The sequence below is a fragment of the Schistocerca serialis genome, chromosome 1 (assembly GCF_023864345.2).
Source record: "Schistocerca serialis cubense isolate TAMUIC-IGC-003099 chromosome 1, iqSchSeri2.2, whole genome shotgun sequence".
Classification (NCBI taxonomy): Eukaryota; Metazoa; Arthropoda; class Insecta; order Orthoptera; family Acrididae; genus Schistocerca; species Schistocerca serialis.
The window spans coordinates 398,205,224-398,220,476 of NC_064638.1; the positions used below are offsets into that span (position 1 = coordinate 398,205,224).

Consider the following 15,253-nt stretch of genomic DNA (forward strand, 5'->3'; position numbering starts at 1 on the left):
AGCCAAAATGGTGTTGTGAGGCTTGATTTTTTTTCTTTTATTATGATAATACAATTCAAAAAGTAAGTGTTGCTAGTAGGTAATGTAGAGATGCATGCTGCATTAACATACCTGTCAATGTTTTAAAAGGGCTATCCATAAAACTCACATGCAACAAAAAATCTAATGATTTTCAACATGCCCCAGACTGACAAAAATAATAATACTTCTGGGCTACAGAATACAATAATTCAAGCTTTAAACAGGATACTTCAATGAAATCACCATCATACTTACATGATAGGCCAATGATGAATATAACAATCAAGAAGAAATCCATGTTAAACAGCAGCAGGTGTGGTGAATATTGGATATTGGTTTGGAGCAAACATAACAGGCCTTCCTTGATAAATTAAGCAAGAATGCCATAACTGAAAAAGGCTTTATGCAATACAACTTGTTTAATGTAACACAGGCAAGAAATAATATAATAAACACTGCAAATCAATGTTAGTAAGACTATAAAGTTATAGTTGAGGGCTTTTTAGCTTCCTGCAAGTCTTCAGAAAATATTCTGTCATAACAGGGACCAGAATTCTTGGTCTTCAAAATAGAAATAGACTCCAGAGATTCATTGGACATGGATGAGCTGACCCTGTTCTATTATTCTTCACAAGGTTGGGAACACATTCACGTTCAGGATTGCAGTGGGGTGTGGTGAGAATAGTGAGCATTACTTTAGAAATTCAGTTATACTTAAGAAGTCCATCGGCTCCACGAATTCTTGACATTTGTGCCCCACTGGAATCACTTGCGGCTCCTTGATTTGCAGCCAAAGTATCATCAACCTGAAGAGCTGTGAATTGCCTTGGAAGCTCATTCACCAGCTCATCTGTAGTTTCATTCTCTTCCTTGAATAACATGGTAGGAAACTTTTCCAAGAAAAAATGAATGGAAGAAAACTGTGTGTCTTCAATTTTGTCCAACCTAGCAACTTGAGCATGCTTGAGTGAAAACTTGTTGATGATGTAGTCACAGGCAGTATGAAAGTGGATTCTCACCCTGATGAAAAGAAGACAGATTTATCAGAGTCCTGGACATCGTTGACTATGTTCGAAGTCTGAATGCCAATAACTAACTATTTATCACTTATTTGATTTTGAATCAAGATGTTCTCAACTTCAAGCAGTGAGGAGCTTTTGACAATTTTGGGCTTGACAAACTTCATGAACAACCGCTTTAGCAAATCCATTAGAAGTTCCAATAAAAAGTGAACTTGTGGGGGGAAAAGTCTGAAGGGCAACATTCAGTTTGTCAAATACAGGAATAGTCATATGAAAGAAAGTGCAAAAGGCCTTGTTCAAGTTTGAGGACAGGAACAGAAACAATTTTTCCTCATGTGTTGTAGGAGAAGTCTTCCTTTTTAGGATGAGTTTGTCACATTTGGAAGAATATGCTATTCTTTTTTGGGCATGTGTAACAGCAGACTCAAGAATTCTCTTCTTCTGATACTCTCTGGATCCGCTTTGTTCAACTCTAGGTATTCTGAAAGATGTCAGGCTTAAGTTTTGGGTGCATAATATTACTTCCTCCTTGAAGAAAGAAAGAAGTGGACCCCACTTGTCCAGTTGTCTATCCAAACATCCACCTAAAGATAACCACCTAATACATACATGCTTCAGAATTTTCTTTGTCTCTTCAGTGTGCATAACTAATGTGCTTAATACACTTCACATGATTACTTAAATCATTTCTTCCAAGATGTGCAATATTAGTATGTCACTCGCATACCATGCAAAAGGCAAATTTTTCTCCCTTTCATGATTTTAGTATGCATGGAAAATCAACAGAATGTAATTCTTTAAATATCTGAAATTAGGTATTGTTTTCTGTTAGATTTATTCTTGATTCCTACAATACAAATATAGCGTATGAAAATGTGCAAGAACAAATGTCTTGATATATAGTGAAACATCAAAAGAAACCTGGATCACTGAACATCACATAAAATTATAACATTAACACTCAAGGCAGTCAAACACTTCATTGAAACATGTCAAAGCACACAGTCTTAAACCAGTTAAATGGACATGACACCAAACTCGTGAACAAAGAATATGCATATGGTAAAAAACACACGCACATGTGGAACGAATGTAATTAGTCTACATATGGCCAAAGAATATCGATTAAATCACAACAAATGAACAGAGTGGAACAAAGACTTTGCAGAGTAGAGGCTGTCGACACATAAGATTCACATGGAAGAACTGTTATCTCGGATTTAAATTCAGTTCCAATGATGACACAAACATCACACAGTTAAAAGTACCAATCATATCAAAGAATGAATTATTGACTATTGTAGACTTGCCTTCAACTCACACAATCAATCAATTGTACGGAAGTGGAGTGATTATTGAATGTCAATGTTTCAAATTTTTGTCTGCAGTGTCGTAAAATGCTGCAATTTCCATAAATTTTATGGGTAAACCATAAAAGTTGGCAGGTTTGCTTTAAGTGAGAGACAGAAAAACAAACATATGTAACAGAGAACGGTCAAGAGTGAAAGACATAATTATGAATGTAGTGAAAATGAAACAGAGGCAGATGTATGGCCTGTTTAAGGCCCAGGCGGCTGCTATGGATGCCAGAGCGCAAAGTCTTTTTGGAGGTTGTATCAATCAGAGTTTTAAAAAGAAACGAAAATTTGTCCTGGGAGTGCAAAAAAGCACTTTATCTATGAATCTTTTGCTGTAGGTGGAGCAGAATGCTGTCTTAAGGTAAAGATGTTCTACCTGATTGTTGATACAGCTATACGCTCACTAAAGATTTATTCTTATGGACAATCATAGTAAGAGGCTCCGCTTTTAATTTGGCATTTATGATCTGTACACAGTATGATGGAAAATTAAAAGCCACATGCGCAGTTCTTGAGACTGTGATCAGTGACAGTGATGAATGTTAATGTGTGTGAAGAAACTAAATACTGAAGTTTTGATCTTGGCGCCTATTCTTCCTGCTGGAAGTTCTCCTCAAGTTCATTATCTTATATTACAAAAAAACAATTTTACTAACATTTTCCTCAAATGGTTTGTAAGTTTACAAAGTATTCTGACTTTACCTATATCTGTAGCAAGTCGGGTAGTGTTCAAAAGTCAAATTTATGAAGACATATTGCAGTTCAACACTTTCTCAAGAACAGTCATGTGGACTGTCGACCTCAGCCATTGAAAGCAGTCTCTTGAAGTAAGTAGCTCCATGTTTGATTTTGAAAGATTTTTCTAGGTTAAAGGACAGAAAAATTTCAATATGTCTTTATACAAGACAAAATAAGTGCTTCTTTATTGACCATCACAATTCCTATTGTATTTACTGGGTGGTCATAATTAAACTTCCCTATTTAACAGGTTGTAACATGGAAACTAATTACCATACAAGTACTAAACTTGGTAGTGTTAACGCCAAGGACATGGGGAAGAGAAATAATGCAGAATCAGTTCAATTGAAACACTTTTAATATACTGCTATCATACATCGTACCATTACATACCAGTAGCATTACTGCTACAAAATGGGCTCAATATGGTGCCCATTAGTGTCCAGAAGAGTCTTAAAGCACACGATTCCATTCTGCACAGGAGAACGAAGCGTGTCCATAGGTATGCTGGTTCCCTCTCTTGATATGCTGTGCTTCAGATTAGCACATGTGTGAACGTTCCTCTCATAAACTCTGTCCTTCAGGTAGCCCCCACAACCAGAAATCGTAGGTAGTGAGAGCGGATGATCATGCTGGACAGGCCTTTGGAAATGATCGGCTGATAATTTGATTGTTTGCAAATGTGTTTTAGAGAAGCAGGTGAACTTCATGAACAATGTGCATGAAAACTGTTGAGTTCAATGTGTCTGTCTCCTGTAGGGTGGGTATGACATGCTGTACAAAAAAGAACATGTATCCCTGAAACCACACCATACAGTGACACATTCATGATACAAAGGAACTTCATGCACAGTGAATTGAAGTGAAGATCCCCACACTCAGCAATTCTGTGTGTTCACCCCACTTGTCAGAGAAAAATGAGCTTTGCCTGTCCATAGGATGGTCCAGAGCTAGTCCTCATCAACTTCAATCCTTGCTAGAAAGTGTTGAGTGAAGTCAACATGTTTTTTGTGTGTTCTGTGGTACAAGCTGCTGTATGAATCTTATACGGATACCATTTGAGAATGGTTCGAAGCACCTTCCGTACAGTGGATCATGATGTTCAACTGTTGTGACACAGCACACACTCTGCCTGACAATTGGGAATTGCACGCAGCATTGTCTGCCATAGCAACAGTGATTTCATCAACCACCTGTGGTGCAACCGGTCATTGACCTCTTCCCAGTGCGATGCCCAGTTCTCCAATTGATTCGAACTTTCCATCAAGCCCTGCACAGCAGGTAGAGAAAGAGGACTCTTCTGTAATCCTTTCAGCTGGCAATATTCTCAAAGTGCAGCTGCAGCATTACTGTTGTTTTGACAATAGAGCTTCACCAATAATGCCCTGCTCCTTTTGTACAAGCTCAAGTTGACATGTCAACAAGTGCACTGCAACTGGTCAGGTGTGTGAGACTATGAATCATGATAAATGACCATGGCACCTGGTGGCCACAGTTGGACCTGGATGGTGGTGCTATTACCCACGGAAATTGTGCACCACATGCTCTGGACATTAATGCTACCAAGTTTGGTAGTCATACAGTAATTATTTTTTGTGTTATAACATGTTAAAAAGGGAAAGTTTAATTATAACCACCTGATATTTGATAACGTTATATTAAATCAAAGAGACTGAGCTTAAAGAGCTATGAAGTATATTTATATGGTTAATTCTACTTTTCCATCACTTAAAATTTTAAATCAATTCTTTAATGCCATCAGCTTCACTTACTTCTGTTGCAAGACAGGAACAAGGGACAGAATCTTGAAAATTCAGCCAATCACTGTAATTGTCTACACCACAGCACTGCAACTAAGACAAATTTTTAAGTCAAAGACAAAACGAGGCAGATGTAGGACAGAATAAAACTGCTAAACAGCACAGATATCTCATTCACAGTGTTGTATATAACTGGGTGCATATCTGTATATGACATATATTACAGCTAGCAATAAAGTGCCTAAAATTTCAATAACAATCAGAGGTTCAAGAAAACACCTCAGCTTTAAACAAATAATTAAATGTTTGCTCTAGGCATGGGACTGGGTCTTGGCCTGGAAAATGACTTTGAAATACTGGATTGCTATCTGTACTGTGGAACTGGCAGTCCCTAACATTTTTCTTAATTGAGAACAGAATTTTAAATGTGATTTTGAAACTATTATAACAAACACTTATGAGTACAACACATTAATGCCACACAAAACATTGGTTTGAAGGGAGTTGTTGCATTAATCTGTAATAAATAAATATGTTAAGTTGTCAAAAATAAAGTCTCTGCTACATGAGACTGCTAACAAGTAATTACAACATTGTCTGTTTCTATATAGGGTGAACATTAATAAAACCAGCAAACTGCAGGGATGGATTCCTGAATGGAAATGGAGGAAAAAAGTTCTAATGAAGATGTGGAGGAAATGGACAGTGTGTGTACAACAAGAACAAGTTCTCCCACAGCACAGAACAGAGCTGCATTGCATACACTTCGCAACAGTTATTCAAAGGGGCCTCCACGGGATTGCGGGTGATAGGGATAACAAGAGCTGTCATACAGGATATATGTAATTTTACTTTGGCTCACAATGTGTTGGCAGGCCACTTGCCTGGAGCTTGTACTAGAGTTCATCTAGATATGCTGTAGAACCTGGTCCTCCAAATCTGGTATACGCTCAGTCTACAACCTCCCTGCATGTTCGTCTCTCTGAAAGGACCCATGATCGCACAAGCGCCCTAGAAGGTTCTGAAAAGTTGTGTGATGTGGTTGGTGTCTGTGAGGGTAGTTGTTTTGGTGCCTCTTGACCATTTCTATCTGCTTGACCATACACAAACACCATCTTGGTTTGTTTTCAACATAAATACTAGACCAGTATGCTGTGTAAACCACACAGCCTGCAACGCACAAGGAATGCATGGTAAGCAATCAGAGGCACTTTATTTGTCAGTGCCAACTACCGTGGCAATGATGCACTTCTGGACACACTTTATAGGACCTTTTTTTCCTCCATTTCCAGTCAGGAATCCGACCTTTGTCGGTTTTATTAATATTCACCCTGTATAGCATCAAACATGCAGATGAGAAAAAGGCAAAAAAGAGCTAGCTTTAGATGTGTAACTTCCTTCAGGTGACAAAAGAGAAGAAATGGTTGGAGGAAATGGAAACATTCATTTATTAAATAGGAAAGTTGCCCAGGATTCCTAGTGAAGGGAGCCTCATCCATGTGTTGTATTTCATAGGCAAGTCTCCTTTATCATTGTTTTACTCCTCTGTCTTGCCCTGGGGTTGTTAAGATCCTAAAATTTTATTTGTTTGCAGGAATTGTCAGATATGCATTTAAACTATGGAGCAGGAGGATGTAGTGCTTGGAGAACTGATTAAATGCACAGAGAAAAGTTTCACAACAGCTGCCACCATAATTAGAAAAAATTTATCACCATAGAGGCAAACTTACAAAAAATTGTGTTCTTCAGGCCACAGAAATATAGCCAGGGTTCTTGACAAAAAGTTGTTTCTACATTAGAATTTGAGGAGATGATATTGGATCATGCTGAAGATTTATCAGTGTTCACTGTGAAATGTACACTTCAAAGAAACCAGTGACTTCTGGTCACAGCTAATAGTGACTGAGCAAACTTTGAAGCACAATGGCACATCACGGACATGCTGTGCCCTCAAGTGTTATCTCTCATGTGACAGGATCATGGTGGCATTTTTCAACGGGACACTGCACGTCCACACACAGCACGTGTATTATGAACAGTCTGCATTATTTTGAGATATTCCAGTAGCCACCAGTTTCACCAGATATGTCCCCAATAGAATATTTGTGGGAGTATCCAGGATACTGAGGACCAATTACAACAGTTGTGGGTCAGCTTGCCTCAGGAGAGGATGTAACAGCTTTATGGCACCCTTCCCAACTGAATTACTGCGTTTATCCAGGCCAGGGTGTTGCAGCATAATACTGATAATTAGGCTGATACTGCCTAGTTCCTTGTATTTTTGACTCAATTTTTTAATCTCTGAAATGACATCACAATCTCTGTCAAGCCATGAAATTTCATTTTGTTTCCTCCACACCTTTCGTGTGCTTCACGTTTTTGCTCGGCTCGCGTATATGCCCAAATATTCTCCCTTCAGAATGAGATTTTCACTCTGCAGCGGAGTGTGCACGATACGAAACTTCCTAGCAGATTAAAACTGTGTGCCAGACCAAGACTCGAACTCGGGACCTTGCCTTTCATGGGCAAGTGCTCTACCAACTGAGCTACCCTAGCACGACTCATGCCCCGTCCTCACAGCTTTGCTTCTGCCAGTACCTCGTCTCCTACCTTCCAAACTTAACAGAAGCTCTCCTGCAAACCTTTCATTCTCCCTTCAGTTTATTATGTCCTTTACTAAGTACTTTTTACTGTTTAACATTTGCAGGACATCTTTATTGATCACTTAATCAATTGTTTCATTTTTAGCTTGCCCATCGTCCACATTTTGCACCTGTACAGAACTGTGCTCCAAATGTATCATATCACGATTTTTTTTTTCTTTTCCAGTGTTAACAGCTGTTCATTTATATAGAAAGCCCTTTTGTCCTCGGCACTAAAGTTTTCTTGTGTCTTCCTTCTTTATCTATTTTGCTTACGAGAGAGAGAAATTCATCCACCTCTTTGAAAGTCTTGTCCAGGTGAACAGGTAACTGTCCAGCATGTCCACCTGTTGTGCACACCGTTACCATAGTTTCATTTTTGCTAGTTTGTATACCATAACCATCAGCTAGCACATGTTGGGTTTAAGCATTCAATTGCTGGTCCCTTTCAGTGACCATCAATATATTGTTGCAAACCGCATTGTTCAATGGTGGCTCACGACTAACATGGCTTGAGGATTTACATAAAAGTTCAAGATAAGTACAAAGTTAATTTTCTTTTCAAAAATAAGCTGGCGAATCCTACTTCTTTTATTTCCGAAACTTTCAATAAATCTCTTAGAACTATATACAGTTTCAAACATAACTACAAACACAATATACTACACAGTTAGAATGAAAAACAGTGTCAAAGATATGGACACTTATAACACTTTTTCTACTCTCACAACACAGCTCATCCTGTCCATGGCCAAGAACAGTAGAGGTGTGCCACAGGAGCTTGCCAATTAGAGACTCCTCACCACTGTTCTACTAACTGCCCATTCAAAGCCAGATACCAGACAAGACATAATCGAAGTTTTAACTGTCTCATAGAATAAAATACTTCTCACTTCCGAATCATGGCATGCTCTGATTATGAAGTCACATTATAAACTCCCTGGACACGGTTCCTTTCGGCCCCCTTACTAGAACACACTGGTCGCTTTGGTGTGCTGTGCTCAGTATAGAACTGGTACCAGGCAGTCATGTGACCCGCCAGCACTGACGTAAGTCATGGCTGGAAAGTGGTGCGTACGTATCAGCAGGGTGTATGCGGCTCACGTCAACCGAGAAATCATGGGAAAACGTGGGAACTTTTTCATCCAGAAAAAAATGGGATTTTTTTAAAATTCCATTAACATTTCATTTAGTTGTCTGTTCAATTTTTGCAATTTTGACTGGTAAGAACATACTCTAATAATGAATTTTACTTTAGCGTGCTACTGTGTCAATAAGATATAAATTAGATAATAACACCAAAATAAAACTTTAGTTGTAAAAAAAAAAATGCGTCATTTACAACAACAAAACATAGTGCACCACAAGCGCCTGTTGACAGCAAAACGAGTCAATGACTAGGGTGAAGACTGTGTAATACTTTATAACAACAAGCCACCTTCGATGACCGTGATGCCAAAACTGTTTACATTTCTAACAGGTCGCGAATAAATATTGTGATTGGTGGTTTGAGGAGCATTACTTGGTTGGTTGGTTTGTTGGGGGAAGGAGACCAGACAGCTAGGTCATCGGTCTCATCGGATTAGGGAAGGAAGTCAGCCGTGCCCTTTGAAAGGAACCATCCTGGCATTTGCCTGGAGCGATTTAGGGAAACCACGGAAAACCTAAATCAGGATGGCCGGACGCAGGATTGAACCGTCGTCCTTCCGAATGTGAGTCCAGTGTCTAACCACTGTGCCACCTCACTCGGTGGAAGCATTACTTTCAACGAAAATTTCCTTTAACGCAAACTGAATTATGTTATGTGTGAAACTGCCAAATGAATTTCTTAAATAACACAGCGTTTGATTCCTCTTCAAAATTGAAACACTTTGAGAACCATCCACTTCAAAAAATTTCAGGCCCAGAAGACCAGCCATTTATACCATTACTTAAAATGTTACTGGCACATTTGTGTTTGGTATATGTTAAAGGGAAACACAGACTAAAAAATACCAGGCTTCAATGTTAGTTTTTCATATTTCCTTAAGGTATTTCATAGATTACAAATTATGCTCTAACGGTGGCAAAAAGTTTGACTTGAGCAATTTCACACATAATTGGATTTTGTATGGAAAAGTCAAAGTTCTCGGTGGAACATGTACTCAGCCATCTACAGGTAACTCACGAAATGTTCGCTGCACAGCAGTGAAATTTATAATAGTGATTGTCATAAATATATAGCTGTTGCGATTGAAGCTGTGCTCTTAGGATTCTGCCTAACTGCACTATCGGGGGGGGGGAACGCAAAAAATTTTTGATGACCAATATTATATGTGAAAGCTTAGCTTCTTGTAGTTACACTGGATGTATATTAATTTAAATCATTAACTTTTCGTGTTTGTGTGTTCATGCTACTTAACAGTGATATTGCTATCGGCTGACTATTGTACATCACTTGCCCTGTTTTTGTTGTTGTTGTTGTTGTTGTTGTGGTCTTCAGTCCTGAGACTGGTTTGATGCAGCTCTCCATGCTACTCTATCTTGTGCAAGTGCTTCATCTCCCAGTACGTATTGCAGCCTACATCCTTCTGAATCTGCTTAGTGTATTCATCTCTTGATCTCCCTCTACGATTTTTACCCTCCACGGTGCCCTCCAATACTAAATTGGTGATCCCTTGATGCCTCAGAACATGTCCTACCAACCGATCCCTTCTTCTAGTCAAGTTGTGCCACAAACTTCTCTTCTCCCCAATCCTATTCAATACCTCCTCATTAGTTGTGTGATCTACCCATCTAATCTTCAGCATTCTTCTGTAACACCACATTTCGAAAGCTTCTATTCTCTTCTTGTCCAAACTATTTATCATCCATGTTTCACTTCCATACAAGGCTACACTCCATACAAATACTTTCAGAAACGACTTCATGGCACTTAAATCTATACTCGATGTTAACAGATTTCTCTTCTTCAGAAACGCTTTCTTTGCCATTGCCAGTCTACATTTTATATCCTCTCTACTTCGACCATCATCAGTTATTTTGCTCCCCAAATAGCAAAACTCCTTTACTACTTTAAGTGTCTCATTCCCTAATCTAATTCCCTCATCATCACCCAAGTTAACGTGACTACATTCCATTATCCTCGTTTTGCTTTTGTTGATGTTCATCTTATATCCTCCTTTCAAGACACTGTCAACTCCATTCAACTGCTCTTCCAAGTCCTTTGCTGTCTCTGACAGGATTAAAATGTCATCGGCGAACCTTAAAGTTTTTGTTTGTTCTCCATGGATTTTAATACCTACTGCAAATTTTTCTTTTGTTTCTTTTATTGCTTGCTCAATATACAGATTGAATAACATTGGGGAGACGCGACAACCCTGTCTCATTCCCTTCCCAACCACTACTTCCCTTTCATGTCCCTCGACTCTTATAACTGCCACCTGGTTTCTGTATAAATTGTAAATAGCCTTTTGCTCCCTGTATTTTACCCCTGCCACCTTCAGAATTTGAAAGAGAGTATTCCAGTCAACATTGTCAAAAGCTTTCTCTAAGCCTACAAATGCTAGAAACGTTTTTGCCTTTTCTTAGTCTAGCTTCTAAGATAAGTTGTAAGGTCAGTATTGCCTCACCTGTTCCAATATTTCTAAGGAATCCAAACTGATCTTCCCCGAGGTCAGCTTCTACCAGTTTTTCCATTCGTCTGTAAAGAATTGGCGTTAGTAATTTTCAGCCATGGCTTATTAAACTGATAGTTCGGTAATTTTCTTATCTGTCGACATCTGCTTAGAGTTTTGTCAGGACTGTCTTTCCCAAGGCTGTCTAATGGAATGTTGTCTACTCCCAGGGCCTTGTTTCGACTTAGGTCTTCCAGTGCTCTGTCAAACTCTTCACGCAGTATCATATCTCCCATTTCATCTTCATCTACATCCTCTTCCAATTCCATAATATTGCCCTCAGGTACCTCGCCCTTGTATAGACCATCTATATACTCCTTCCGCCTTCCTGCTTTCCCTTCTTTGCTTAGAACTGGGTTTCCATTTGAGCTCTTGACATTCATGCAAGTGGTTCTCTTTTCTCCAAAGGTCTCTTTGATTTTCCTGTAGGCAGTATCTATCTTACCCCTCATGAGATAAGCCTCTACATCCCTAAATTTGTCCTCTAGCCGTCCCTGCTTAGCCATTTTGCTTTTCCTGTTGATCTCATTTTTGAGACGTATGTATTCCTTTTTGCCTGCTTCATTTACTGCATTTTTATATTTTCTCCTTTCATCAATTAAATTCAATATTTCTTCTGTCACCCAAGGATTTCTACTAGCCCTCGTATTTTTACCTACTTGATCCTCTGCTGCCTTCACTATCACTTGTCCTATGCTCTAAATGTTTGCTGTCACTGGCTGGCGAGATCACGTGACTTATGATTGGCAGCGTATTTATATGTTCGTAACATGATAATATGCAGTGTATGTGTTGCCACACATCATAGATCTTTCCAAAATGCATTGTTTTTGCTGGCTTTCGTTTTCCAAAGTGCTGGGAAGTTCTACACCTGTGTATAAAACCTTTACCATTCAAAGGATGGATAAGTTTTTGTAGCTCCAAGGGAATGTATAGTGTCACTTAACACAGAAAAAAAGTACTTTTACCTGGGGTATAGTGTACTTTCACATAGGAAAAAGTGTATTTGTAACTGGGAAATCCGGGAATTTTTTTTCCTGTGTGCATATACACCTTGATCAGTGAGTTGTATGGAACCAGTCCACTTGGGTGGATGTGAAAGCAGGACAGAATGGCACAGAAGAGTTATCTTCTTTGTGCATGTTACCACACTGTGTTGCAGTTGCCTGATTTATTGCTGTAACAATGTGGACTATCGAAAGTGCCTACAAGGAATGTTGTGCAACATGCAGTCCTGTAACAAAACCTAAGAACAGTGGTAGTAAAAAGATCCTAACCGACAGGGACCAGACCCAAGTTTCACACTCTAACAGTGGTACTCAGTTTTAAGCCCAACAGGAATTGCTGCTGTCCCTGAACGCAGGGTCCTCTCAGTTTCTGAACAAACATCGCAAAGGTAAACGCTTATAATGGACATTTGGAGTCAGGTATGGCACCACACAAAATGCCATGCTCACTGCCGCACATAAAGTTGCACGTCTTTACTAGGCCAACCAGCACGAACATTTGACTGTAGCATATTGGAAGTGTGTAGCGTGCTGCTATTTGTCATGATTTGGTCTCTTTGTTAAAAGATGCAAGCTGTCAAATACACTGATGACCGAATGATGTATAACCTGCATTGTACAGAGGATGTACTCTTGCTGAAGGTGTTTCTCATACCATGACTTGGGCCCCCTGACTCAGGCTACCACGAATATGAATCAAGACCTTTATTTCAACATCTTTGAAGACCAAGCATTTCCCTTTCATCTAAATCTTCAGCATGAATATGCTGTGGACACTCCTGAGTTTCAACCGAGCGAGGTGGCGCAGTGGCTAGCACACTGGACTCGCATTCGGGAGGACAACGGTTCAATCCCGTGTCCGGCCATCCTGATTTAGGTTTTCCATGATTTCCCGAAATCGCTCCAGGCAAATGCCGGGATGATTCCTTTGAAAGGGCTCGGCCGACTTCCTTTCCTAATCCGATGAGACCGATGACCTTGCTGTCTGGTCCCCTCCCTCAAACCAACCCAACCCAACCCAACTCCTGAGTTTCAAGATGACAACATCTGGGTTCACAGGACTGCACACATAGATTCCCGGTTCTATTGCATCTTGAATGGTCCACTAGAGCACCAAATCTTAGTCCCATAGAAAATGTATGGATTGTTTGGAACATGTGTTGAAACATACCAACAACAGTTTGGTAGCTCTATGTGATGTAACCATCAGCTAGTAGTTTGAACTGGACATTGCATATCTGAAGAAACTTGTGGATTCTGTCCATCACCAGAGACCATTGTTAGAACTAGAGGTGGTGTTACTCGGTGTTAGCATGGTATCTCCTTGGTGGTGATCAATTTTCTGCCCAGTGTACAAATACATATTGCATTAGATTGATGCAGAACTTCATAGTGTTTTTCCATAAGTTTAATAAATACAACAGATACACTTAACAGAGAATTTACTCATTAACACTATACTCTCCTTCACTATTTGCAACAGTCTGTCAACACCAGGGTAACTTCTCGATTTTACGGTTGTAGAAATCATGTGGTTTTGTGGTGAAGAACTCATTGAACCATGTTCAGAGTGCGTTTTGACCCAGAAAGAATGCTCATTGAAGCTTGCTCCATCGAGGGGGGAGTATTAGGTGAATAAGGTGAGTGCAGAATGACTTTCCAACCCAACTCCTGTATAGTGTTTTTTGTCAGTATAGCAGATTACAGGTAGGAGTTATTTTGGAATAGGATCACTGCTCACAGCCTTCCTGATCGCTGTTCTTGGACTGCATCTCAAGACATCTCAGTTGTTGACAATTAATGTCAGCAGTGATGGTTACACTTCAGGGGAGCAATTCGTAGTGCACTGTATCGCACTGTTCCACCAGATGCATAACATTATCTTTTGTGGATGCGCGTAGGTCTTTGTATGGGGTGTTGCTGCTTTGTTTGGGCTCAACCACTCTTTACTTTTCCTTACGTTAGCATAAAGACACTATTTCTCGTCACCAGTAACGATTTAGGATAGGAATGGTCAGTGTTGTTCACAAGCCGACTGACGACGAGCAAGCAGAGACGGACATATGCAACTACCGATTTTTTCTGATTTTGGCTTAGAGCGTGCTGTACCCACACACCCAACTTTCGAACCTTCCCCATTGCCTGTAAACGTCGCCCAATTGTGGAATGATCAAAGTTCATAACATTTTCCAGCTCTCGAGTACAATGAAGTGGATCATTCTGGATTAATGCGTGTCAACGATCTTCATCAAACATCGAAGGAGAGGGTCACGATCCTTCTTAAAAAGAAAAAAAGAAACATTTTCTTGCCATGCCCTGTCCAATGATATTATTCCCGTATAAGGAGGAAATGTATCTGCCTGTCTCCAATGCTGTCACCCCTCTATTGAACTCAAACAGAATAATATGTCAGAAATGTCCGATTTCTCCACATGTGCTGCATTTTATAGCAACTCCATTCGCTCCCTCTATATGACAAAATGTCACTCAGATAGCATCAGTGAACTATAGATAAAAATGACAATCTATAAATAAACCGTTAGCAACCGGAGTACCAACATGCAAAACAAGAACGTTACGAACTTGTGCACGAACCTAATGCAATAATATGACATGGAAATATGTGGCGTGTTCACGCGCGAATCTGTTTCAGATGCCACCAGCATCGTGTAGATTTTCTGCCCGCGAAACGTAGGCCTACCGATCTCTGCAAACTGTCCCAAGAGTGCCGGAGGTCTGCGGAGTATCGGCTGAGGGCAGCGCGCATGACGGCGCCCATCGAGTCCCTGGCGGCGCCGGGCACCAGCACGAGGCCGCTGGGCAGCGGGGCGGCGGGGGGCGGCAGGCTGGTGGCGCCGTGGGCGGCGGGCACGAACGCCAGCGCCGCGCGCTGCTCCACTGTCTGCCACGCGCCGCCCACCAGCATCACCAGCGCCAGGCTCGCCAGCGACAGGATCTGCAACGTCACGGAGCGGAACGTCTCTGACGATTCTCGGGAAGAACGTTTTGTTTTCTTGACACACAGCGAAGGTTGCATCAGGACTCTTCA

At 40.3% G+C, this 15,253-nt stretch overlaps 1 protein-coding gene across 1 annotated transcript in view; it reads right to left on the reverse strand.

The window, feature by feature from the left end:
* Positions 1-15,034, reverse strand: part of LOC126457603 (leukocyte surface antigen CD53-like) — a 40,369-nt gene extending 25,335 nt beyond the window's left edge. Inside the window, exons 1-2 of the mRNA XM_050094055.1 lie at positions 14,906-15,034; positions 4,912-4,992 (exon numbers count right to left, since the gene is read on the reverse strand). Coding sequence (XP_049950012.1) covers positions 4,912-4,992; positions 14,906-14,983 — 159 coding nt within the window. The 5' untranslated portion in view covers positions 14,984-15,034. The remainder of the gene's footprint in view (positions 1-4,911; positions 4,993-14,905) is intronic.
* Positions 15,035-15,253: the final 219 nt, after the last annotated feature.